The 24229-nt window shown below is 42.8% G+C and overlaps 1 protein-coding gene and 1 non-coding gene across 3 annotated transcripts in view; both read right to left on the bottom strand.

The window, feature by feature from the left end:
• The window catches only part of LOC123997425 (E3 ubiquitin-protein ligase UHRF1), a 47169-nt gene that overhangs the window by 2752 nt on the left and 20188 nt on the right, over window positions 1-24229 (bottom strand). For both annotated transcript variants that reach the window (XM_046301634.1, XM_046301633.1), the window contains exons 2-15: window positions 13641-13803; window positions 13272-13538; window positions 12869-13029; window positions 12028-12243; window positions 11629-11744; window positions 10375-10561; window positions 9217-9340; window positions 8568-8675; window positions 8291-8395; window positions 7888-7994; window positions 7260-7422; window positions 2771-2908; window positions 1177-1309; window positions 871-1025 (exon numbers count right to left, since the gene is read on the bottom strand). In XM_046301634.1, the coding sequence (XP_046157590.1) occupies window positions 871-1025; window positions 1177-1309; window positions 2771-2908; window positions 7260-7422; window positions 7888-7994; window positions 8291-8395; window positions 8568-8675; window positions 9217-9340; window positions 10375-10561; window positions 11629-11744; window positions 12028-12243; window positions 12869-13029; window positions 13272-13538; window positions 13641-13793 (2133 nt within the window). In that variant the 5' untranslated portion in view covers window positions 13794-13803. The remainder of the gene's footprint in view (window positions 1-870; window positions 1026-1176; window positions 1310-2770; window positions 2909-7259; window positions 7423-7887; window positions 7995-8290; window positions 8396-8567; window positions 8676-9216; window positions 9341-10374; window positions 10562-11628; window positions 11745-12027; window positions 12244-12868; window positions 13030-13271; window positions 13539-13640; window positions 13804-24229) is intronic.
• Window positions 7722-7859, bottom strand: LOC123998376. Its single transcript, XR_006832273.1, has one exon. It is a non-coding gene; the product is annotated as a small nucleolar RNA SNORA22 (small nucleolar RNA).

Here is a 24229-nt window from a genome sequence, read left to right as displayed (position 1 = left end):
ATTTGTTTTTCCAGACCTCAAATTGTCTTTTGATGTAATTTACGCATTTGACATGGACTCAGAACATCCATTTGTTGATCCTCTACGAATAATTGTCATTGAGTAAAATGTTTATCCCAAACCACCAAAAATAAAAACAAGAAAATTATGGGGCCTGTCAGGCCAAATATGGATAATGAACCATTATTAAAAAATAAATAAAAAACAAGGTCAGAGACCCCTGGTGTAGAGAATCATTGTTCACCATATCTAAACTGCTGTGAAATATATTTTCCATAACCAGTTATTGTATTTTCAGCTTGTGTACAAAACAGAAAGACAGCATAGAAATAGCGCATATAGAACAGATCTACTGCTTCTTAGACTTCATTTCAATGAGAACGACAGATCCAAGACAATCATTTCCATGCAAATTTAGTCACGTCGCCCTAAAAAAAAGTGACATATTGGACATTTTACAGGGTGATCCATGTCGCTCTACCTGCATGCTTTAATACACCACCTAAGCTTATATTGGTGTATTGATGAAGATAATCGAAAGAACCAGCATTACAAGGTTCAGATTAGGGTTCTACGGATATCCGTATCGCAATACTAGGAAGAAAAGAAAATAAAGCAGACTTAATTACTTGAACAGTCCTAATGATGGAAAAAAACTGCCTTGTTATCACCCAGTCACGTGTTTATTTCACAAGCTATAGCACACAATATTTTACATAAGAGCTTATATTGCTTTGTTAAGGAAAATCTGGTCTAGTAGTACAGTGGCACATGTATCGTGATAACCCTAGTTCAGATGGTCACAAAGACCAATTGGCTTTGCATTGGCATAAATTCCAATAATGTGAAATCTGGAAAGGCTTTTCTTACCGGGCCAAGGGCCAGAGACTCCATGGCTTCGTCCCACACCTTCCTGTTGGGCTCGTCGTCCTTGATCCAGTCCTTCTGTTCTTTGGTCAGTTTGTAAGCCTCCAACTTCATCTTCTTGGGAGTGCCCTTAGCTGGCGATGACTTCTCTTCAGCTTCTGCAACAAAAAGGCCACCAGTGTGTCAGAAGACATGTTAAATTATTATATTAAAACATTTGCAGCTGTATTCTCAGTCGGAAATCTGAACTCTACCAGTGTCTTGTGTGGTTAAAGATAATTCTAGAGCTACTTTAAAGAAGTCACTCACCATTAGACTGAGACTTTCTTTTCCTCTTCCCTTTGGTGGGCGTTTCAGTTACCTCCTCGTTCTCGTTCTCCTTCTCCTTGTTCTCCTTCTCCTTCTCCTTTGCAGCCTGGGCTTCCAGATAGCCTTCTGGATACTGAAACCAAACATATTCCTCAAAACAAGAGCTTAAACTGCATAATAACCTGAGCTACAGTTAATACTTGGTTGCAAAAAAACTCATATTCACCTAATTTTAGTTAGTCACAAAACAAGAAATGTATGTGAATCATGGTACAATCTAAACCGTTGTGTTGTTGGAATAAACAATATGAGAACAAATATTTCAATTCTATAAAATTATAGTTATGACAATATTGATATTTTACTCCAAGTACCAATTCGCAAAGAAATAACTAGCTAGGTAGCGTTGGCTATACCTGCATCAAAGTTCTCATCCTGTAGCTTGTTCACCATCTTTTTAAATAGTTAGCGAACATGTTCAGTACTTTTACTACCTCGACTGGTCAAAAGTATTTCTCTGCAGCAGACGTCCGGTGAGTGTATATATTTTTTGATACACCACCCTGTTCAATTGATCACTCCTACAGACAGTCGCATGACCGTGTCTTGCTACAAAGCATGCAGAGGCATTCAGTTACTGTTCGATTAAAACGCAAGAGTGGACAAAACGAGTGACCTAAGAGACCTTGAGCGTGATATAATCGTCTGTGCCAGGTGCGCCGGATCCAGCAACTCAGAAATGGCCACCCTGCTGGGCTTTTCACGCATGACAGTAGCTAAGGTTTACCGATGAATGGTGCGACGAACAAAAAAAACTCCAGTCAGCAGCAGTCCTGTGAGCAAAAACAGCTCGTTGATGAGAGCGGTCGAAAGAACGGCAAAAGTTGTGCAAGTTATCAGGCGGGCCACAAACCAACAAATTACGGCACTGTACAACGGCGCATTGCAAAACGGCATCTTGGAACACGCAACCTGATCCTTGTCACGGATGGGCTATTGCAGCAGAAGACCACAACGGGTTCTACTCCTATCAGATAAAAACTAAAAAGCGGTTCCAGTGGGCACACGATCACCAACACTGGACAATCGAGGAGCTGAAAAAAGTTGCCTGGAACATGACCGCGAGTTCAGTTTACTTGAGTACTTGAGTGGCATGCGCAGTCCCCAGACCTCAACCCAATAGAGTATCTTTGGGATGAGATGTTCACAGCATGCCTGTACCGCCGTTCAATCTGCAGCAACTGTGCGATGCTACAGCATCAGCATGGACCAATATCCCTGTGGAACATTTCCAACACCTTGTAAAATGCCCTGAAGAATTCAGGCTGTTCTGGTGGCAAAGGGGGGGTCCGACCTGGTACTAAGAGGTGTGTACCTATTAAATGTTTTGAACACCAAATCACAAAACATATCGGCACCTAAGTATTGTTATGTCTCTTAAAGAAATATATATAATATTTTTCAGCTGGTGTACAAAAACTTAAATTTTTTAAAATTAAGACTTGCTGTCAATGAGATCTGTAACTCACATTTCTATGTAAATTGTGTCAGGTCACCGAAAAAGCTACATAATAGACAATCCATTTAGCTTTACCTGCATGGTGAGTCCCAGTTTCTTGATGCGTTCCTTGCCGTCCCGAGTCCATGGCGCTGGCTCTTCGTCATTTCGTTTAAGCAGATACCTCCAGACGAGGAAGCCAGACTTGCCCTTCTCTGGCCAGTATTTCACCACCTGGAAAAGAGACAGGCATTTTGATTAGTCAGCATGGAACGGAGATGCCATTTACACTTGGTATTAATATGTGACTAATATACATTTACATTTAAGTCATTTAGCAGACGCTCTTATCCAGAGCGACTTACAAATTGGTGCATTCACCTTATGACATCCAGTGGAACAACCACTTTACAATAGTGCATCTAAATATTTTAAGGGGGGGGGGGGTGAGAAGGATTACTTTATCCTATCCTAGGTATTCCTTAAAGAGGTGGGGTTTCAGGTGTCTCCGGAAGGTGGTGATTGACTCCGCTGTCCTGGCGTCGTGAGGGAGTTTGTTCCACCATTGGGGAGCCAGAGCAGCGAACAGTTTTGACTGAGCTGAGCGGGAACTGTACTTCCTCAGTGGTAGGGAGGCGAGCAGGCCAGAGGTGGATGAACGCAGTGCCCTTATTTGGGTGTAGGGCCTGATCAGAGCCTGGAGGTACTGAGGTACCCTTCCCCTCACAGCTCCGTAGGCAAGCACCATGGTCTTGTAGCGGATGCGAGCTTCAACTGGAAGCCAGTGGAGAGAGCGGAGGAGCGGGGTGACGTGAGAGAACTTGGGAAGGTTGAACACTAGACGGGCTGCGGCGTTCTGGATGAGTTGTAGGGGTTTAATGGCACAGGCAGGGAGCCCAGCCAACAGCGAGTTGCAGTAATCCAGACGGGAGATGACAAGTGCCTGGATTAGGACCTGCGCCGCTTCCTGTGTGAGGCAGGGTCGTACTCTGCGGATGTTGTAGAGCATGAACCTACAGGAACGGGCCACCGCCTTGATGTTAGTTGAGAACAACAGTTTGTTGTCCAGGATCACGCCAAGGTTCTTAGCGCTCTGGGAGGACACAATGGAGTTGTCAACCGTGATGGCGAGATCATGGAACGGGCAGTCCTTCCCCGGGAGGAAGAGCAGCTCCGTCTTGCCGAAGTTCAGCTTGAGGTGGTGATCCGTCATCCACACTGATATGTCTGCCAGACATGCAGAGATGCGATTCGCCACCTGGTCATCAGAAGGGGGAAAGGAGAAGATTAATTGTGTGTCGTCTGCATAGCAATGATAGGAGAGACCATGTGAGGTTATGACAGAGCCAAGTGACTTGGTGTATAGCGAGAATAGGAGAGGGCCTAGAACAGAGCCCTGGGGGACACCAGTGGTGAGAGCGCGTGGTGAGGAGACAGATTCTCGCCACGCCACCTGGTAGGAGCGACCTGTCAGGTAGGACGCAATCCAAGCGTGGGCCGCGCCGGAGATGCCCAACTCGGAGAGGGTGGAGAGGAGGATCTGATGGTTCACAGTATCGAAGGCAGCCGATAGGTCCGATATAGAGACAAGACATGATGACAACCGACAAAGATTCATTTTATTAAATTTTTTAAATAAAAAAATAAAAATCAGGATAGAACAGCAGCTTCTGGTAAGAAAAAGGGTGGCGTTAATGCATATTTGTAAACAAAAGTTTGTGCACGATATCTAAGGAAGTCTCAAGGTTTTGCTCGCCTGAGGTAGAGTATCTCGTGATAAGCTGTAGACCACACAATTTACCAAGAGAGTTTATCTATGACCTTTAAACAGGTCAACTGATTACCAGGACATGTACTCCGAACATCCGTTGACAACATGGCATGTCTCTTCACTGACATTTTCAACCTCTCCCCGTCTTGAGTCTGTAATACCAACATGTTTCAAGCAGACCAACACAGTCCCTGTGCCCAAGAACACTATGGTAACCTGCCTAAATTACTACCAACCAGCAGCACTCACGTCTGTAGCAATGACATGCTTTGAAAGGCTGGTCATGGCTCACATCAGCACCATCATTCCAGAAACCATAGAACCACTCCAATTTGCATACCACCCAAACAGATCCACAGATGATGCAATCTCTATTGCACTCCACATTGCCCTTTCCCACCTGGACAAAACAAACACCATAGTGCCAAGCTTCCTGCCATCCAGGACCTCTATACCAGGCAGTGTCAGAGTAAGGCCTTAAAAATTGTCAAAGACTCCAGCTACCCTAGTTATAGACGGTTCTCTCTGCTTTCGCACGGCAAGCAGTACCGGAGCACTAAGTCTAGGTTCAAGTGTTCAAATCAAATGGTTACCCAGACTATTTGCATTGCCCACCCCTTTTACGCTTCTGTTACTCTTATTATCTATGCAGTCACTTTAATAACTCTACCTACATGTACATATTACCTCAACTAACCGGTGCTCTCGCACATTGACTCTGTACCGGAACCTCCTGTATATAACCATACTATTGTTATTTTATCGCTGCTTTTGAATTATTTCTTACTTTAATTTCTTATTTTGGGGGGGTATTTTTCTTAACTGCATTGTTGGTTAAAGGCTTGTAAGTAAGCATTTCACTGTAAGGTCTACCCACACCTGTTGTGGGGCTGCAGGGTAGCCTAGTGGTTAGAGCGTTAGACTAGTAACCGGAAGGTTGCAAGTTCAAACCCCCGAGCTGACACAAATCTGGTACAAATCTGTCGTTCAGCCCCTGGACAGGCAGTTAACCCACTGTTCCTAGGCCATCATTGAAGATAAGAATTTGTTCTTAACTTTGTGACTAGGGGTCAGTATTTTTGGAAAAGTAAACGGGATATTTTGTCCGGACAAGATGCTAGAATATGAATATAATTGACAGCTTAGGATAGGAAACACTAAAGTTGCCAAAACTGTTAAAATATTGTCTATGAGTCTGATCAGGCACTACACCCAAACAAGGGCACTGCGTTCATCTACCTCTGGCCTGCTCGCCTCCCTACCACTGAGGAAGTACAGTTCCCGCTCAGCCCAGTCAAAACTGTTCGCTGCTCTGGCCCCCCCAATGGTGGAACAAACTCCCCCACGACGCCAGGACAGCGGAGTCAATCACCACCTTCCGGAGACACCTGAAACCCCACCTCTTTAAGGAATACCTAGGATAGGATAAAGTAATCCTTCTCACCCCCCCCCCCCCTTAAAAGATTTAGATGCACTATTGTAAAGTGGCTGTTCCACTGGATGTCATAAGGTGAATGCACCAATTTGTAAGTCGCTCTGGATAAGAGCGTCTGCTAAATGACTTAAATGTAAATGTAATCCCTATTGAGCAGTGAATGAGCCATCAACCATATTACTTTTTCTCCGTATTCCCCATTGTGACGTAGTTTTACGCATTTATATTGAAGAATACCCACCCGTAAGCTGCTATATTGCGCAAGTGGTCACCTGATGGCTCTCGCGTAAAATACAGAGGTAGGCATTATTCCAATCGGTCCCACTGAAAAACCAATTGTGCCGGTGGATATATTATCGAATAGATATTTGAAAAACACCTTGAGGATTGATTTTAAACAACGTTTGCCATGTTTCTGTCGATATTATGGAGCTAATTTTGAATATTTTTCAGCGTTTGTGTGACTGCAATTGCCGTGCGATTTCTCAGCCAAACGTGAAGAACTCGCCTACAAAAAAATATTTTGGGAAAAAAGGAACATTGGCTATCTAATTGGGAGTCTCGTGAGTGAAAACATCTGAAGCTCAAAGGTAAACAATTTAATTTGATTGCTTTTCTGATTTGTGACAAGGTTTCCTGCTCCTAGCTGGACAAAATGCTATGCTAGGCTATCAATAAACCTACACAAATGCTTGTCTAGCTTTGGCTGTAAAGCATATTTTGAAAATCTGAGATGACAGGGTGATTAACAAAAGGCTTAGATGTGTCTCAATATATTTCACTTGTGATTTTCATGAATAGGAATATTTATGTCCGTTGCGTTATGCTAATTAGTGTCAGTTGATGATTACGCTCCCGGACCCGGGATGGGGAGTTAGAGGTTAACTGACTTGCCTAGTTAAATAAATGTAAAAAAATATATATATATTTTTTATTTAGTTATTTTCTCATCTCAGGAATTCACGGTATTACCAGCATAGCACACAAGGGGGCGCTAAAAAAGCCCATTGGGACTTACCTGAATGCTAACAAAGTTACCAACGAATAGTGAAATCACAGCCGCTGTTAGCTAAATGCTAACGAGCAAAAACTAACAAATTAATTTCAAAGACAGGCAAAGCCAGCTCAGTTATAAAAGCAAAGCTAGTAGCTACCAAATGTAATTGTCAGTGAGTGTGGACATTTACAAGTGAAAGTGAATGAGAAATTGTGCAAATGAATAAAGTTATGCTGTTCTGAAGAAGAAAAAAGAAAAACACTAGCAGGAATATAAAATATTAACTTCAAATAATTAGGTGACGGCCAAATACCCCAGTATACTGCCCAAGCCTAATGGAACTTAATTTCACATGAAACATAAAAATAAAAAAAATTCCCACCTTGTAGATTCCATCGTATCTGTTGCCATCTTCCGGGCTGAACTTGCTGTGTTTGCGGCCCTTGGAACTGCGCACCACCCTGACCGGCTTGCCTGCCTTCCAGTCTTTTGCCGTGGCCCCATCCTTCTCGTTCACCGATGCGTTGCAGTTCAGAGCCAGAGCCCTGGGTCACAGGCAAATTAAGATTGAGTCTCATTTGAATGAATCAAATTGTGGACTGCAGTGAATAATCAAATAAACACTCACAGTTTAAACATAAGACGTGTCCTATTTGAATCATTGCATTCTAGCAAATAAATAAAAAAGGTGAATTGTTAGAACTGTTAAAAACAGTCACAAACCAGTGCTCAAAAGAGGCATAGACATGCAAAGCCAATAAGCCCGGCCATCAGAATATCCCCAATATCCCCCTCATACAAAACTACTGCATCACCCATACACAAGGTTAGTGGCTTGGGAAAGAGTTGTCCTGGTCCGCTGAATACATGTAGGAGAGAAGATTGCTCCCCCAATGCAGAGGTAACAGACCACACTTCACTGTAGCACAGATATGGAGACCAGGGAGAGCTACACAAGCATCCGTGGGTGTTCTCTGTGCAAAGAGATCTGATTCGTTTTGCTTACCAACCTGTTCATATTGGTGAGCTTCTGATCACACGACTGTTCGGCTGTCCTCTTGTTGCCAGACAGATCTCGCCCTCCAGAGCCGGTGTAGGTGAACTCGTTGCCGTCATCCTGGGACCAATTAAAAACCAGCATTAGTGCAGTGACCTTTCATGCTTACGGTGTTCCATCCCTGCAGCTACAATGTTGGGCATGGGGAGGGGGGGCTTGTAATAGATGTACATGTGCACCACAGGTGGCACCTTAATTTGAGAAGACTGGTTCCTAGCAATGGCTGGAATGGAATAAATTGAATGGTGTCGAACAAACATGTTTCCATGTGTTTAATACCATTCACGCCATTATTATGAGCTGTCCTCTCCTCGGCAGCCTTCTGTGATGTGCAATATGGAAGATAGTCTAAATACCTGGTCGTCTTCATAGCCCCCAGCCAGCACTAAGGAATAAGCTCCATCGTTACTCCTCCCGTGGATCCCAGCAACATGTGGCCTGTGGCAACCAGACTCACTCACCTGCCAAAACAAAAACAGAGGAGTGAAAATGTCAGCGGACAACCTACTAGGACCTAGTCATTGAAAAATTATTTTGGTCAAATTATGTTCATTATTTTGGGGTACATTATCCCAAAAAATACTGCCGTTATCGCTTTCCTTTTCAGCCTACTGCAAAAAGGCGGCAACTCACCTGGACCCTGAACTTCCAAATACTTCCGACCGGGACGCCAGGGACAGGGCCGTAGTGGTTGGAAGGGACAATAGTGCACTGCTTGCTGCGGCCAACACAAGCCATGCCCTGATAGGAGAAGAGGTAGTGTAAAAACACAAGAATGTACTCAACTAACAACAAATCTATGCCATGTTTAGAAGTGTGACAGTGGCCGTGTCTGAAATCTAGCTTGCCTACTTAAATTGTATACTAATTGTACAAAATTATTTAGAACACTGTTTAGTAAAAACAAATGGAGTACGCAACAAATATCAGCATACTAAGCTCATCCTACTGAGAATGCATCATTAATGCTCAATTGCGTTGATTCCCGCAATTCTTTCAGTTTAATACAGAGCATCCCCTCACCTGTTGTCAGACACGTGGGTCTCAAACAAGGATTCTCTTCCTCAAGAGTGTGTAACGAATTTGACTAGATGAAAAGCCGGAATATGTATGACCACTTGGCATTTAAAACGTACATTTTTGAAAATTTCACATACTATAAAACGTTATTTATTCACATACTCCAAATGCCTACTATTTATAATGCAAGTACAGTTATTCAGACAATGTACTTTTTCCCACTAAGAGGTACGCCCACAGCACCATTTCTAAATGCCCTTACCTTTCCCCAGTCCCTCTGGCTGGTTGAGCTGGCGGACGCCATCTTGGATTTCTTCTTGCTGTCCTTAAGTTTCTCTCCTGCTAGCACCACCTCACTAGCATCGTTGCGGCACTCGGGACAATACCTAGAGGTATTGAAATAAATACAGATCAGAACAAGCAGGCAATAACAGAACAGCCAAAATGTGTGATGCAATTTCAAAACCACTGCATCACACATGTGGACTTAATAGTGGCAAAGGAAAGAGTTGTGCCGGTCCACTGAATACAGCTCCACCAATGCAGTGGAAACAGAACACACTTCACTGTAGCACAGCTATGGAGACCAGGGAGAGCTACACAAGCTTCTGCGGGTGTTCTGACAAAAAGTCATTTGGACAGTACACCAATGACTTGTGCTCACGATAGAAAGCTGATAAAGCTCGACTCAAAATAGCCAAATCAAAGCAGCTTTAAGAAACCATCACTTTCTCACCTCAAACTCCAATTAGAGGCAGTTTAAGGACCATCTGACGCATTGGTATGACTATGACTATCACATGAGCAGCACTAGAAGCTGGCAACGGCCAGACGGACAGAATACCAGCCCAGACTGTACTGTAGTATAGACCAATTTGTGTTTACAAACAGACGTCAAGATCGGTACCAAAAAGCTCTGTAGCAGGATCACTTATGCTAAGGTTGGGAGCTTGACAAACTTAAAGATTCCACTCAAATTCTTCAGGTTTTGGTTTCATTAGTCCACTGTTGATACGGTCCTAAAAATGTTTTGCACGTCAGCAATCAAGTTTAAAGATACTGTGACACCTTATGTATTATGAAAGGTCTGTATGCTGCATTTTGAATGTTATATCATTTTTGTGATTCTCTCAAATGTTCTGTTGATTCCCAGGGTCATTTCACGTTTTCATTTGCATTTGAGCCATTGCTGTTCAAGCAGGCAGAAATACACATCACGCTGGCTATGAGAATTAACATTTTGAAAGTTCTACTACTAGTTCTATCTTGAAAACTAGATTTGCTGACATGCAAACATTTGGGACTGTATCAACAGTGGACAATTTTGAAATTGCATCTGATCGTATCCACTGCTTTTTCTGAAGCCTGGAACCTGCACGCAACTTTTCAAGACGCGGCAAGGAAATGGGTCTATACTGACCAGTCGTCGTCATCGGGGAGGCTGGTCAGTCGGGGGTTGAGGCAGTAGATGTGGAATGCCATGTCACACTCGTCACACAGCAGCTGCTTGTCCGGGTCCTGCTTCACGCCACATACATGGCAGTTGCACCAGCGGCAGTTCTTCTTGGGGTCATCTTTGCAGTGTTTGCACTCGGGTCCGTTTGACCCTGGAGAGAGCAGGATCAAAGAGAACGTCAGCCTTTTTATTCATCTTTAAAACGGGTCCTGTAACCCAGACTGTAAAAACTGCACCAGTGTACTAGATGTATGCAATTAAGCATACAAAACTGTTACATACTTTGTAGACCACTAGGACTAAGAGGTTGGTGTGCAGCCATGGCAACTAGCATGCATCTTATGCATCATGAACCTTGTCTACATTAATCCCAGAGTTTCTATGGTAACAATAGCGTCTTGTCCTTTTCTAACATCTGACACCACTGTTAAACTACAGCCTACTTGCAGAGAAATGTTCACAATTTTGCATGTGCTTTACATGCACTCTCATCCCTCATTAAAATCAGTCCGATAAATGCACTCACTGACTACACGGGGAACAGACTAGAGATGGACTGTATGTGATGAAATAGAAACTATTGCGCATCATTGTACCGGTGTATTGGGCGAAAGTCAATTATTCACATACAATTAACATAATTCCGCCGTTTTACAAGGTGTAAGCCTCAGCAACAGTTACAACATTACATTTCAAATGTGTTTTGTGTGTCAAGCCTCGAAATCAGTGGCTATTGGAGAGTAATTAGCCCCTAGACCTTCAGCTTTGGGACACTTGTGCATATGGCGGAGGTGCGATCGAACGCACAAATGGAGGGCCGAGGGGGAAGGGAAAGGGGGTGATTTGGTATTCAGATATTGCTTCTTTTCAGGAGATCAACGATCATAGAAAGAGGTCTTCACTCAAACTTGACATTTAGAGACCGGGAACAATTTAATGCATCTTAATAGGAAATACTGCTTTTTACACATTGTAGGAACCTAATATTCCACAAAGTACTTTGTATATCTCAATGAAAGGTATTCGTAGCAACATTTTAGCTTTTATAATTCCTTTCTAGGGCTTCAAAAGTAGCTTGAATTCATTTAGGCCCAAATATAGGCTGTATCTCAACCAATTCTTATTTTTAAATCTGGTACTCCTAAATTGTTGTGCTCCTAACTTTAAACTGCTACCAATTACATTTTATTTAAAGCCCTGCAAACAGCTCCAACTTACTTTTCAATGGGCTATCAGATCCCACTCCGGATCCATCCAAGGCTCCAGGCTCCTCGATTTTGTAGATCTCAGTCAAGAACATGATGCGACAGTCGTTTAGGGAGTCACCAGCAACCCTGAAATAAACATGAACTCTAGGTATACCCTTCATGGTCTTAATATGCAAAACAATTATATAACATGGCAAAACTTTGACATTAACATAATACTAAAGTACAAACCATACGGTGTAGATGTATCAATACTGTATAACAAGTAATCTATGAATTTCAACAAATCATTAGAACACACCAGACAATCAGATGAATCACTGAACTCCTTTAATGCCATTACCATCATGGTATGACCCTTTAAGGGGAAGGGGTTTACAGCGGAGACTAACAGAGCCAATTATATTACCCCAGCAGTATTTTGGCGTAGATCTCATGCACAGTGCGTGTCTCCCTCTTCTTCTGGATCTGGGCGTCGTACCAGTAGCCGCGCTCTTTGGGTTCGTCCGGGTTGAAGTTTACCATGACCACCATGCCCACCTCCAGCTGGTGCCACTGGTAGACTGTGCGGGCGCGTGGGCGTACATCCTTGGACTGCAGAGGCACCACTCCGTTCTCTGGGTAGCTAGAGAGACCACACAGACATAGGCAGTGTCAGTATTCAGTTCAGACACACAGCAGGTGCTTCCTACATAATGGTGCTTTTGTAAGATGATTGACATATCGGGAGAGAACAGAAGCGGGTCAAATAAGGTGTTTGAATTCTGAGGGCCTTGACTGCTGGAAACACAAGCAATGTGAGTCATTGTTAATTTTAATGTTCCTCCAGTTCTTCCACTTGTTTTGCTTGCAATGTGGCAGAGCAATGTGCAAATTATCAAGCACAAATGTTCTATTTGCCAATTGCAGTGTTATGGAATTGCATATACTTTCATCAGAAAGTCCGATGGAGTGGGACTGCACTCAAAAAAGCAATACATAAAAAGTCAAGAGTAGGAGGAGGAAATGGAACAAATAAAGCACTCTGCCGCGGATATGGAAACCAAGTGGTACCCTGTGATATTGACACCCTGGCGCCAAAAAGCAATGCCCCCATTGGTCCAGCTCATCGATAGACAGCAACACCTTCCACACGGACATATTCAATCGTTTTTCTATACATGTTCATTATGGGTAACTGGCAAATGTCACCAATGAGGCATAATGTCTCCAAACAGATCTTTAAAATACGGAATACATGAAGTTCTCACTCTTCATATTTGACATGGTAGTGAATAACTTCCTCTTCGCTGAGTTTAGAGGCAGAGCCCTCTTCCTCTCCAGGTGTCTTTGTGGTCTTTGTAATGTTCACAATCTGGGCCTCAAACCAGGCGCCCATGTTCAAGTCTCTGGCGTCAACAAACTCATTAATCTGAAAAAAAAAATGGATATTGTAAAGTGACCCATGCAATGCTACTGTCACGGATTAAACATCTGTATTGCAATTTAAAATTAAGACTTTTCACAATAGATGCAACGCCAATTCAAGAAGGTTCCACAATATTGAAGCTGATTTACCATTTTACATGTAATAGAGTTAAAAGCATCCTTTCACTCCATCAAATGATACCAATACAGCAAATATTCATCCTTGTAGAGATGCTCCATGTTTACCTTGTAAAAGCCAAATCCCGGGTCGACCAGGTCTGGTGTGTCTGTTTGGGCAGAGGATCCGGCTGCTTGCACCTCTGCCTCAGAGTGGGTCGAGCTCTTGTCCGACTCGCTCTGTGCCGAGCCACAGCCAGAGTCAGAGTCAGAGAGCTCGGCCTCTTTGTCCTTGCTCTTGAGGACAGCGGCAGGTGGCGTAGCCTGTCTAACAAGGAGCTGCACTATATCATTCAGCCCCACGTTGTAATCAAAGATGGTGTGGCTGTCCTCCATCTGGGATCAGACAAAGAACATACACATTCAGACATGATCAGTAAGGACCCCAGCAACTCTGTTGTAACTGAATTGAAACAGAAAAGTAGTCATCTGCCACACCTGCTTGCCCCGGTAAAAGAGCCTCTGTCTTTCTGGCTCAACCTTGAAGAGCTCCGAGATCTTGAGGCGCAGTTCATCCACCTTGGTGAGCTTGGACAGTGAGTCAATCCGATGAGTCTCCTTGCCATCCATGGTGCGCACTTGAATCCACATTGCAGCTGCCCTGTGCAGAAAGGAGCCAAACTGTGGGTTAACAGCAGCATGGCATCTAATACACTCGAATTGAAAAAGCAGTGTCGTTCAATGTTTCTCCACTTCTTTCCTTTGAGTACTGTGCCAACTATTGATTAATACCATTGATCAAGTGGATCAATAATCAATGTCAGTAAAGAAAGACTTCCAAGTAATTTCAATTCCCAATGACAAATCAACATTCAACAAACATGCCATACTGATTGTAAGTGTGGAAAACTGGATTACTAAGCCACTCCTACCCCTTTTAAATGCAGCTACTGCAACCCCATCCTTGTATCAAACAAACAATGTGGCTTCACTTCCTGACAATGTTTTAAGCACACTGTTTCAACACATTAACTGCCAATTTATGCTTGATCCAAAAATGGCTTTGTATGGAGGGTGTGACAATTGTGGAGCCTCCGGAGGCATGCAGAGGCCAAATTGAGCTGCGTACCTCATCTCCGTGCGCCTCTCAGATTTCTTAATGCGGGGGGCTCCGTATATCTCCGCATTGACATGATTGGTTGACGATGGGTGGGGGCGGGAGGTCAGGAATAAACACAAACTCACTTCCTTGACAACAGCGCTGCTGTGCAAAACAAGTCCTATGGATGCCCTGACTTCTGCAGAGGCTGTATGACCATAAATTCTGCAAGGCCAATGCACACGTCAGATTGACCACGCGGCGCACTATTCGCCCAACGTCGCCCGGGTTAGGCTTTGGCTGGGGGAGGCCGTCATTGTAAATAAGAATTTGTTCTTAACCTACTTCCTTAAAAGTCACAAAAAATGTTTTTTAAAACATGTACTGTATGTGTAGATAGTACATTTTATGTTTTTAATATATCAAATTTGTACATTGATTTTGACACATTAAACTGTTTTGACATTGGGCTATTTATCTAAATGTCTTGTCAACGGGAAGCAGCGGCAGCAACATTTAACTTATGTTTTAGGACTATAAATTGAACGTTAACATTTCCAAATGGTACTGTACTTCAATCTGGTAAAAAAATATATTTTTTAAACATACTGTGACACATTTTTCTGATAACTGAAATCACCAAAACGGACTTGCCCTGCCTAAACATAACTACTGACTCGAAACTACAACATAAGCTAAGTACAGCGTACACTACATGATTTTGGGCCCCTACTCGGGGCACAGCAATCTCTGGTTCGTTCAGCCATTCCTATGGGGTAAATGAATGAGGAAATGGGGTTTTGGGATAAATGCTGAAAATAAGGTCTGAGGTTAACACATGCTTACATCTTATAGGTTTTGTTCTATGAGATATTAGTCAGTTAACATGACCTTTATGAAGCCTTTGTGCATGTTTTGCTTACAAATGCTTCAAAATTCACAAGTGACACTGGCTGATGATCTCATAGTACTAAAGTTAAGATCTAAGCCAGTGTTTACCACAGACCTGATCAACAATAAAAACATTAAGTTCCCCATAAGAATTGACCAACGGGCCCTGGTGGAGTTGGCATCTTTTTGTAGGCACTATTACTATTGGTGCTGAGAGCTCGCCAGAGAAGAAGCCAGTGAAATGACGTTTCGCAACACCCAGAATGTGTAGACTTGAGCACGAGCGATGACAAACTCAGGGCCTTAAATAAACGGTTTGGTCCACCAGCCACTGTGGCAGGTAGATAAAATATAAGGTAGTAAAATACACATTTTATGCCTGTGCGCAAACGCCCCCAAAAAATTATCCGTTCTTCACTGCTCCCCTGCCAGGCAAAGTTAACGCGCCCGTTGGGTTGTAGGATTTGTATTTTTATGCCATTAGCCACTATGTAACAAAAACAGCAGATATACTATAAAGCCAGCTACTGCAGCATTTTTAGTACACTAACTCGCACATGCTCATATTTTACTTTATATTCACAAATGTAATACTTGCACTGTAGAGCCCTGCAAATTGACCACCCGCCAACGTGGCAGGTGAAATATACTTTCTTGCACGCCGATAAATAAATCTACCTGCATTTGGCAGGTGTTAATTTTATGCCCTGCTAGTACTAATAGCCTATGCGCTTGCCTTTAACTAAAGTATCAAAATCTTTACAGCGCTGAAGTTCACAAGCAATCAATTCAAAATGTTGGTTAGATGGTGCAACTCTGGCAAGTATAAATGTTCAGTCAGACATTCACGAGGCTTGCTTTTGAGCCACATCTCGTTCTAGCTACGCTAACAATGACATTGTTTTAGCGAAACAGCATAGTATCAAGAATCTTCACAACCAAATTAAGAATCTTGTGGTGGGACCAGTCTGTGCCCCATGGTTTAGGAAAGAAAGCCGTTTAATATGAGGCTCAGCGATGTTAAGATTGAAAGTCGTGTAGTGCACACCCAGCAGAAGTTATATTTGACAGCCCATTTGTTTTATTTTACATTAGCTAGCGAGCTTAGTGTTCAGCTGGGATGGGGCTAGTTTCCTCTGGTCAGCTGGTGGCGCTAGGGGGGGGGGCACACACAGGATTGGAAATTTAACACCCGCTAAATGCAGGTAACAGACTATCATTGGCGCGTAAAAATGTCCATTTCATCAGCCATGTTGGCAGGTGGTCAGAGAATTTGGGGACTTTTTCTATTAAAGTGTAACTTTATCCTCGTGTTTCTTGGCCAGTTAGGTTTTGTTCACATGGGACACACCAATGCCCAGGTGTCGCCGCCCACCGATGTCTTAAGGAAAACAAAAGCAAAGAATTCGGCAAACAGTGGGAGGGGTAGTCAAACTAGGTTGTTTTTCAATGTTAGTTTGAGTTCACAGTCAGAATATTTTCCATCACATAAAGTGTGTTCCCAAATTACCATGGTAACAGCACATCTCTTAAAGCGACAGCTGAACATTTGGCTCACCTAATCATTGTGAAGGGATCCCTCCAAAAAAACTTATGAACTTTGTCATTTCTTATAATTTGACCACTCAAATACTTCAATTGTTCTCCTAGAATGATTTGTATGCTTCTACATTTCTACTTAGATGGACAGGGTAGAGCCCTGAACTATAAAATGTAGGGATGCAGGATATAAAATCAGTGAACATATCGGAATCGGCCGACATCAGCTAAAAATGCCAAAATCGGTATCGGTTGATGTCTAGTTTAACGCCGAGGAGCAAAACCGATGTCAAAACTGACAGTGACAATGACGCCACGTAAAATTTTACTCTATACGTGCAACACAGCATTCCCAAACTAGCCCACAATGTCTGCTGTGTGGATCAAGCAGTCATTTGAAAGAGTCACAAAATTTCAGCGAGACAACTCAATGGCGAAATCCATTAAAGCCAAGATAATGGAATTCATTGCCCTTGACAATGAAACGTTCTCTGTCGTGGGTAATGTTGGATTTCGCCGACTGGTCTAACACCGGTTAACACTACCAAGTGCGCTATTTATCCCATATTGCCCCACCGGAGTTACACAGTAATAGCATCACTGTTATTACCTTCACGACATACATATTATGGAACGTTTGGGTCTTTGCGTGTCAAAAAAGATACAGTAGCACTGTCAAAGCTGTACAAAAAAAAGTCTGCAAACAAGCTAACACCAGCCACGAACGATGTGCTCACAATAAAGCATAATTTATTCGACCTCAACTTCTGGGGTACCAAGCTAGCACCAATACAACCAGCCTGAAAACAATGACCAGTAGAAACTGCAGTAATTTTCATTATTCTGAGCAATGATTTAGGAATCCTTGTGAGTAAGTATTAGCTAGGTTGCCACTTTTTGTTCGCCTATTGAAAATGAACTCCAGCGCATGACAATAAATAGCTAGCCAGCTACTTAACCCTGTTGACCAAAGCTAAATCAAATTTTATTTGTCACATACACATGGTTAGCAGATGTTAATGCGAGTGTAGCGAAATGCTTGTGCTTCTAGTTCCGACAATGCAGTAATAAACAACAAGTTATCTAACTAACAATTCCAAAACTACTGTCTTATACACAGTGTAAGGGGATAAAGAATATGTACATAAAGATATATGAATGAGTGATGGTACAGAGCAGCATAGGCAAGATACAGTAGATGGTATCGAGTACAGTATATACACATGAGATGAGTATGTAAACAAAGTGGCATAGTTTAAAGTGGCTAGTGATACATGTATTACATAAGGATGCAGTAGATGATGTAGAGTACAGTATATACATATGCATATGAGATGAATAATGTAGGGTATGTAACATTATATAAGGTAGCATTGTTTAAAGTTGCTAGTGATATATTTTACATCATTTCCCATCAATTCCCATTATTAAAGTGGCTGGAGTTGAGTCAGTGTGTTGGCAGCAGCCACTCAATGTTAGTGGTGGCTGTTTAACAGTCTGATGGCCTTGAGATAGAAGCTGTTTTTCAGTGTCTCGGTCCCAGCTTTGATGCACCTGTACTGACCTCACCTTCTGGATGATAGCGGGGTGAACAGGCAGTGGCTCGGGTGGTTGTTGTCCTTGATGATCTTTATGGCATTCCTGTAACATGGGGTGGTGTAGGTGTCCTGGAGGGCAGGTAGTTTGCCCCCGGTGATGCGTTGTGCAGACCTCACTACCCTCTGGAGAGCCTTACGGTTGTGGGCGGAGCAGTTGCGGTGATACAGCCCGCCAGGATGCTCTCGATTGTGCATCTGTAGAAGTTTGTGAGTGCTTTTGGTGACAAGCCAAATTTCTTCAGCCTCCTGAGGTTGAAGAGGCGCTGCATCGCCTTCACGATGCTGTCTGTGTGAGTGGACCAATTCAGTTTGTCTGTGATGTGTATGCCGAGGAACTTAAAACTTGCTACCCTCTCCACTACTGTTCCATCGATGTGTGCGTGGCCACGCAGTCGTGGGTGAACAGGGAGTACAGGAGAGGGCTCAGAACGCACCCTTGTGGGGCCCCAGTGTTGAGGATCAGCGGGGTGGAGAGGTTGTTGCCTACCCTCACCACCTGGGGTGGCCCGTCAGGAAGTCCAGCACCCAGTTGCACAGGGCGGGGTCGAGACCCAGGGTCTCGAGCTTGATGACGAGCTTGGAGGGTACTATGGTGTTGAATGCCGAGCTGTAGTCAATGAACAGCATTCTCACATAGGTATTCCTCTTGTCCAGATGGGTTAGGGCAGTGTGCAGTGTGGTTGGGGCCTAGGGTGTCAGGTAGGGTGGAGGTGATATGGTCCTTGACTAGTCTCTCAAAGCACCTCATGATGACGGGAGTGTGTGCTACGGGGCAGTAGTCATTTAGCTCAGTTACCTTAGCTTTCTTGGGAACAGGAACAATGGTGGCCCTCTTGAAACATGTGGAAACAGCAGACTGGTATAGGGATTGATTGAATATGTCCGTAAACACACCGGCCAGCTGGTCTGCGCATGCTCTGAGGGCGCGGCTGGGGCTGCCGTCTGGGCCTGCAGCCTTGCGAGGGTTAACACGTTTAAATGTCTTACTCACCTCGGCTGCAGTGAAGGAGAGTCCGCATGTTTTCGTTGCAGGCCGTGTCAGTGGCACTGCATTGTCCTCAAAGCGGGCAAATAAGTTATTTAGTCTGCCTGGGAGCAAGACATCATGGTCCGTGACTGGGCTGGTTTTCTTCTTGTAGTCCATGATTGACTGTCGACCCTGCCACATGCCTCGTGTCTGAGCCGTTGAAATTGAGATTCTACTTTGTCTCTGTACTGACGCATAGCTTGTTTGATAGCCTTGCGGAGGGAATAGCTGCACTGTTTGTATTCGGTCATGTTACCAGTCATCTTGCCCTGATTAAAAGCAGTGGTTCGTGCTTTCAATTTCACGCGAATGCTGCCATCAATCCACGATTTCTGGTTAGGGAATGTTTTAATCGTTGCTATGGGAACGACATCTTCAACGCACTTTCCAATGAACTCGAAACACCGAATCAGCGTATTCGTCAATATTGTTATCTGACGCAATACGAAACATGTCCCAGTCCACGTGATGGAAGCAGTCTTGGAGTGTGGAGTCAGCTTGGTCGGACCAGCGTTGGACAGACCTCAGCGTGGGAGCCTCTTGTTTTAGTTTCTGTCTGTAGGCAGGGATCAACAAAATGGAGTTGTGGTCAGCTTTTCCGAAAGGAGGGCGGGGCAGGGCCTTATATGCGTCGCGGAAGTTAGAGTAACAATGATCCAAGGTTTTTCCACCCCTGGTTGCGCAATCGATATGCTGATAAAATTTAGGGAGTCTTGTTTTCAGATTAGCCTTGTTAAAATCCCCAGCTACAATGAATGCAGCCTCCGGATAAATGGATTCCAGTTTGCAAAGAGTCAAATAAAGTTCGTTCAGAGCCATCGATGTGTCTGCTTGGGGGGGGGTATATACGGCTGTGATTATAATCTAAGAGAATTCTCTTGGTAGATAATGTGGTCGACATTTGATTGTGAGGAATTCTAAATCAGGTGAACAGAAGGATTTGAGTTCCTGTATGTTTTTCATCACACCATGTCTCGTTAGCCATAAGGCATACGCCCCCGCCCCTCTTCTTACCAGAAAGATGTTTGTTTCTGTCGGCGCGATGCGTGGAGAAACCTGCTGGCTGCACCGCCTCCGATAGCGTATCTCCAGTGAGCCATGTTTCCGTGAAGCAAAGAACGTTACAGTCTCTGATGTCCCTCTGGAATGCTACCCTTGCTCGGATTTCATCAACCTTGTTGTCAAGGGCGAGAAGAATGCTAGGGATTCCTTGTCCCATAGCATTCTAGCGACTCCTTGTGGCGGGACAAGCTTGTGCAAGCTGACTTCAGTCGACAGTGTTTCCTCCGACATTAGTGTGGCTGGCTCCGGGTTATACGAGCAGTGCATCAAGAAGCAGTGCGGATCGTGTTTCAGAGGAAAGCATGGCTCTCGACCTTCGCTTCTCCCGAGTCCGTAGGGCAGTTGCAGCGATGGAACAAGACCGACTACCAATTGTAGATCACAAAATTGGGGAGAAAAATGGGTAACATAAAAACATTAAATACATTGATAAAACTTTATAGAGGCGCAGGTCAATCATGAAATTAAGCTATACATCCCATTACTTAATATAAATACATGTCTTGTTTTACAAACATTAGAAGCAGGCTCATACGTTTGTGTGAGTTTTGGTTTAATTATGTCTGGTAAAAAATTGAGTGACTGTTAGACCAAAAAGTTAATTTTCCACTCAGAATACACATTGTAGTGGCTGTACTTATGTTAGCAAGCTACTTAGCCAGTTTACTTTGACTTGTTAGCTAGCTACATACAAATTAATAATAAAACATTATTGGGGAAATGATTTAGAAGTAGCTAGCTATTTAAATATCTCAACCAGGCAATTTTATGTATGCTTCAAGAAAGTGTGCCATTTGCTTTCTCGGCTGGTTAGGGAAAGGGGATTTTTTTTAAATGCATTCAACCAAAATATGTCTTCTGCATTTACCTCTATATCAGAGAGGTGTGGGGGGCTACCTTAATCAACATACATGTCGTCGGTGTCCGGGAAGCAGTTGTTGGGCAGAACTGCCATGCTCAATGGCAGATTTTTACACCTTGCCTGCTCGGGATTTCAAATCAGCTCTTAACCGCTAGGCTACCTGCCTATTGGCGTAGCTAGCTATACAAGTGAATATTAAAATCTGCAAGTAATATCTCCATAGCTGGCGTAAACAAACAATTTTGCAATAGCTTCCTAGCTATCTTAGTAAGTTAAGCTAATTTAGTTCTATGTTAACTAGCTAGTCATACTACCTAACAGCTAATGGGTAGCCATTGAAATTCAGACGCTATCTAGCTAGAAGCGGCTAGCACCCACACATCTAGTCTTGATTAATTCAGGCTGTAATACAGAATTTCTATATAAAACAAATGGCTGCAAAATTGTACCTTACAAGCCAGAACGTTTAAAAATATCAGATTTTATTCAAACTTATTCCACCTGTTCTGTCTGTGCAGTTTGATCTTCAGCAGCTCAAAATATCTACAGGAAAGTATTGTTTACCTGACTTAACCACTTGCTCCTACCTGGCACGCAGGCGTCCCATCTAGAGCTCTGGAAATGCAAATGCACTACGCTAAATGCTAATAGTATTAGTTAAAACTCAAACGTTCATTAAAATACACATGCAGGGTATTGAATTAAAGCTACACTCGTTGTGAATCCAGGTAACAAGTCAGATTTTAAAATGCTTTTCGGCGAAAGCATGAGAAGCTATTATCTGATAGCATGTAACACCCCAAAAGACCCGCAGGGGACGTAAACAAAATAATTAGCATAGTCGGCGCTACACAAACCGCACAAATAAAATATAAAACATTCATTACCTTTGACCATCTTCTTTGTTGGCACTCCTAGATGTCCCATAATCACTATTGGGTCTTTTTTTTCGATTAAATCGGTCCATATATAGCCTAGATATCGATCTATGAAGACTGTGATAAACGGAAAAAAAATAGCGTTTCATAACGTAACGTCATTTTTTTAAATTCAAAAAGTCGACGATAAACTTTCACAAAACACTTCTAAATACTTTTGTAATGCAACTTTAGGTATTAGTAAACGTTAATAAGCGATCAAATTAATCACGATACGAAATGTTTTCTATAGGGGTCCGTCTTGAAATACTGTCCGTGTATTTCTCAACCAAAATATCCGGTCGGAGACCGGAAGAAATGGGCTGTCTCTTGTTCGATTGACCAAGAAACAAATCCTAGGCAAATGACAAGACTGTTGACATCATGTGGAAGCTGTAGGTACTGCAACCTCAGCCATATTTAATGTCTTTCGCCCATAACAATGGGTTGAAGCGGCGGATGGATATATTTATATATTTATATATATGGATATATATATCAGATTTTCCTGCACTTTTCAATGAAACGCACGTTCTGTAAAAGTCACAGCCGTGATTTAACCAGTTTTATAAACGTCTGAGTTTTCTATCCACACATACTAATCATATGCATATACTATATTCCTGGCATGAATAGCAGGGCGCTGAAATGTTGCGCGATTTTTAACAGAATGTTCTAAAAAGTAGAGGGTAGACTGAAGAGGTTAAGAGAGCCAGTAGGTATATGGTTTATATACTGGCACAAAGGTCAAATTAATTTTGTTTTGGATAGTTGGTTCCCCTCTCATCAATAGCTATTGAACCAAGCATGACATGACCATGAAAATGGTACGTTCTGAATCTGGGGATCGAAACGACGTGAATTTTTTATTTTATGCGATTTTAAAAATCATTCTCCATCCTCCTGATTCAGAATATACAATGTTCATGGCATGCTTGGTTTAATTGCTTTTGACAAGAGAAAACCGAATATCCAATAACACTAGCCGACTAAACTCCACGGTGAAGTAAGATTGATGAACTCAACTAACGGAGTGGAGCAGAGACCAGGCTTTGTGGAATTAAGCGCCAATGCACATATGTCAATTGAATCTCAACAAGGAAACAGTCGCAGGGTTCTACGCTGCCTTTTTTTTTTATATATATTTTTTTACAAGGAGCTAAGTTGAAAATGTAAGAGCAAAAATAAAAATGAGCACAATATTTGAGCAATTAATAATAAAAATTGTTAGCAATTAAACATTTTTTCCCCCCTGCGGGCACCCAAATAAAAATTCCATGTATAACAGGAAAATATTTAGGTGCATGTGTGTTCAAAATGATAGCACTAACAGTCTGACTACACCGCTCGCGTCGAGTGGGCGAGCGTTACAAAATAAATGTTGACAACTATATTAGTCAATTATTGCACCCACTGCGAATGCCATCAAGCATCTACGTTGCCAAGGGCTAAAATAGAAGTCAGTTCCATTTCTGACGCAGATCGCACTGCAAGTTTATAGAAGCAGGTACCCACTTGCCATCTCCTCATTGGTTATACCCACGTGGGGACTGGAAGGAGAGATGACTAGATAAGATTCGGTTGACTGTTGTGTGTGGATTCATTGTAGAGGACCTTGTGCATTTTATATCCCAGGACAAATTAGCTAGTAAGTGCAAGCTAGCTAACTAAATTGCCATAAGTTTAATGCTTTTCGACCGGTCCCCAAATGAATGTAATTGGTTCAGAGTTTGTTTTGTTATTTTAACCTGTGATTGCATTTGGTGTGGGGGGACAAAATCTATTTATGCATGATGGTGCACGTGCGCAGCCAGTTTGGGTTCCATGTAAACGTTCATTGAAAAAATGAAAAGTACTGATTTCAGCAAAGGAAGGCTCTCAACTACAGAGGACAAACATGGGTTCAAGGTAAGCATTTCATAATTTAATTTTGTTAAAAGTATTGACCTTATGCAAATCGATGTAGTCGCAGCTGAATTTTCAAAGCCTGGTCTCTGCTCCATTCTGTTTGGTAGCCAATAAAACTCTCCCATTTTCAGTGGAGTTGAGCAGCAACTAGTGTGGGCAGACTTTAATATATATATATATATAT

This window comes from Oncorhynchus gorbuscha, linkage group LG15 (genome assembly GCF_021184085.1).
Source record: "Oncorhynchus gorbuscha isolate QuinsamMale2020 ecotype Even-year linkage group LG15, OgorEven_v1.0, whole genome shotgun sequence".
In the NCBI taxonomy this organism is placed as follows: Eukaryota; Metazoa; Chordata; class Actinopteri; order Salmoniformes; family Salmonidae; genus Oncorhynchus; species Oncorhynchus gorbuscha.
The sequence above is the reverse complement of the archived record's forward strand: the minus strand, read 5'-3'. Positions and strand labels throughout refer to the sequence as shown.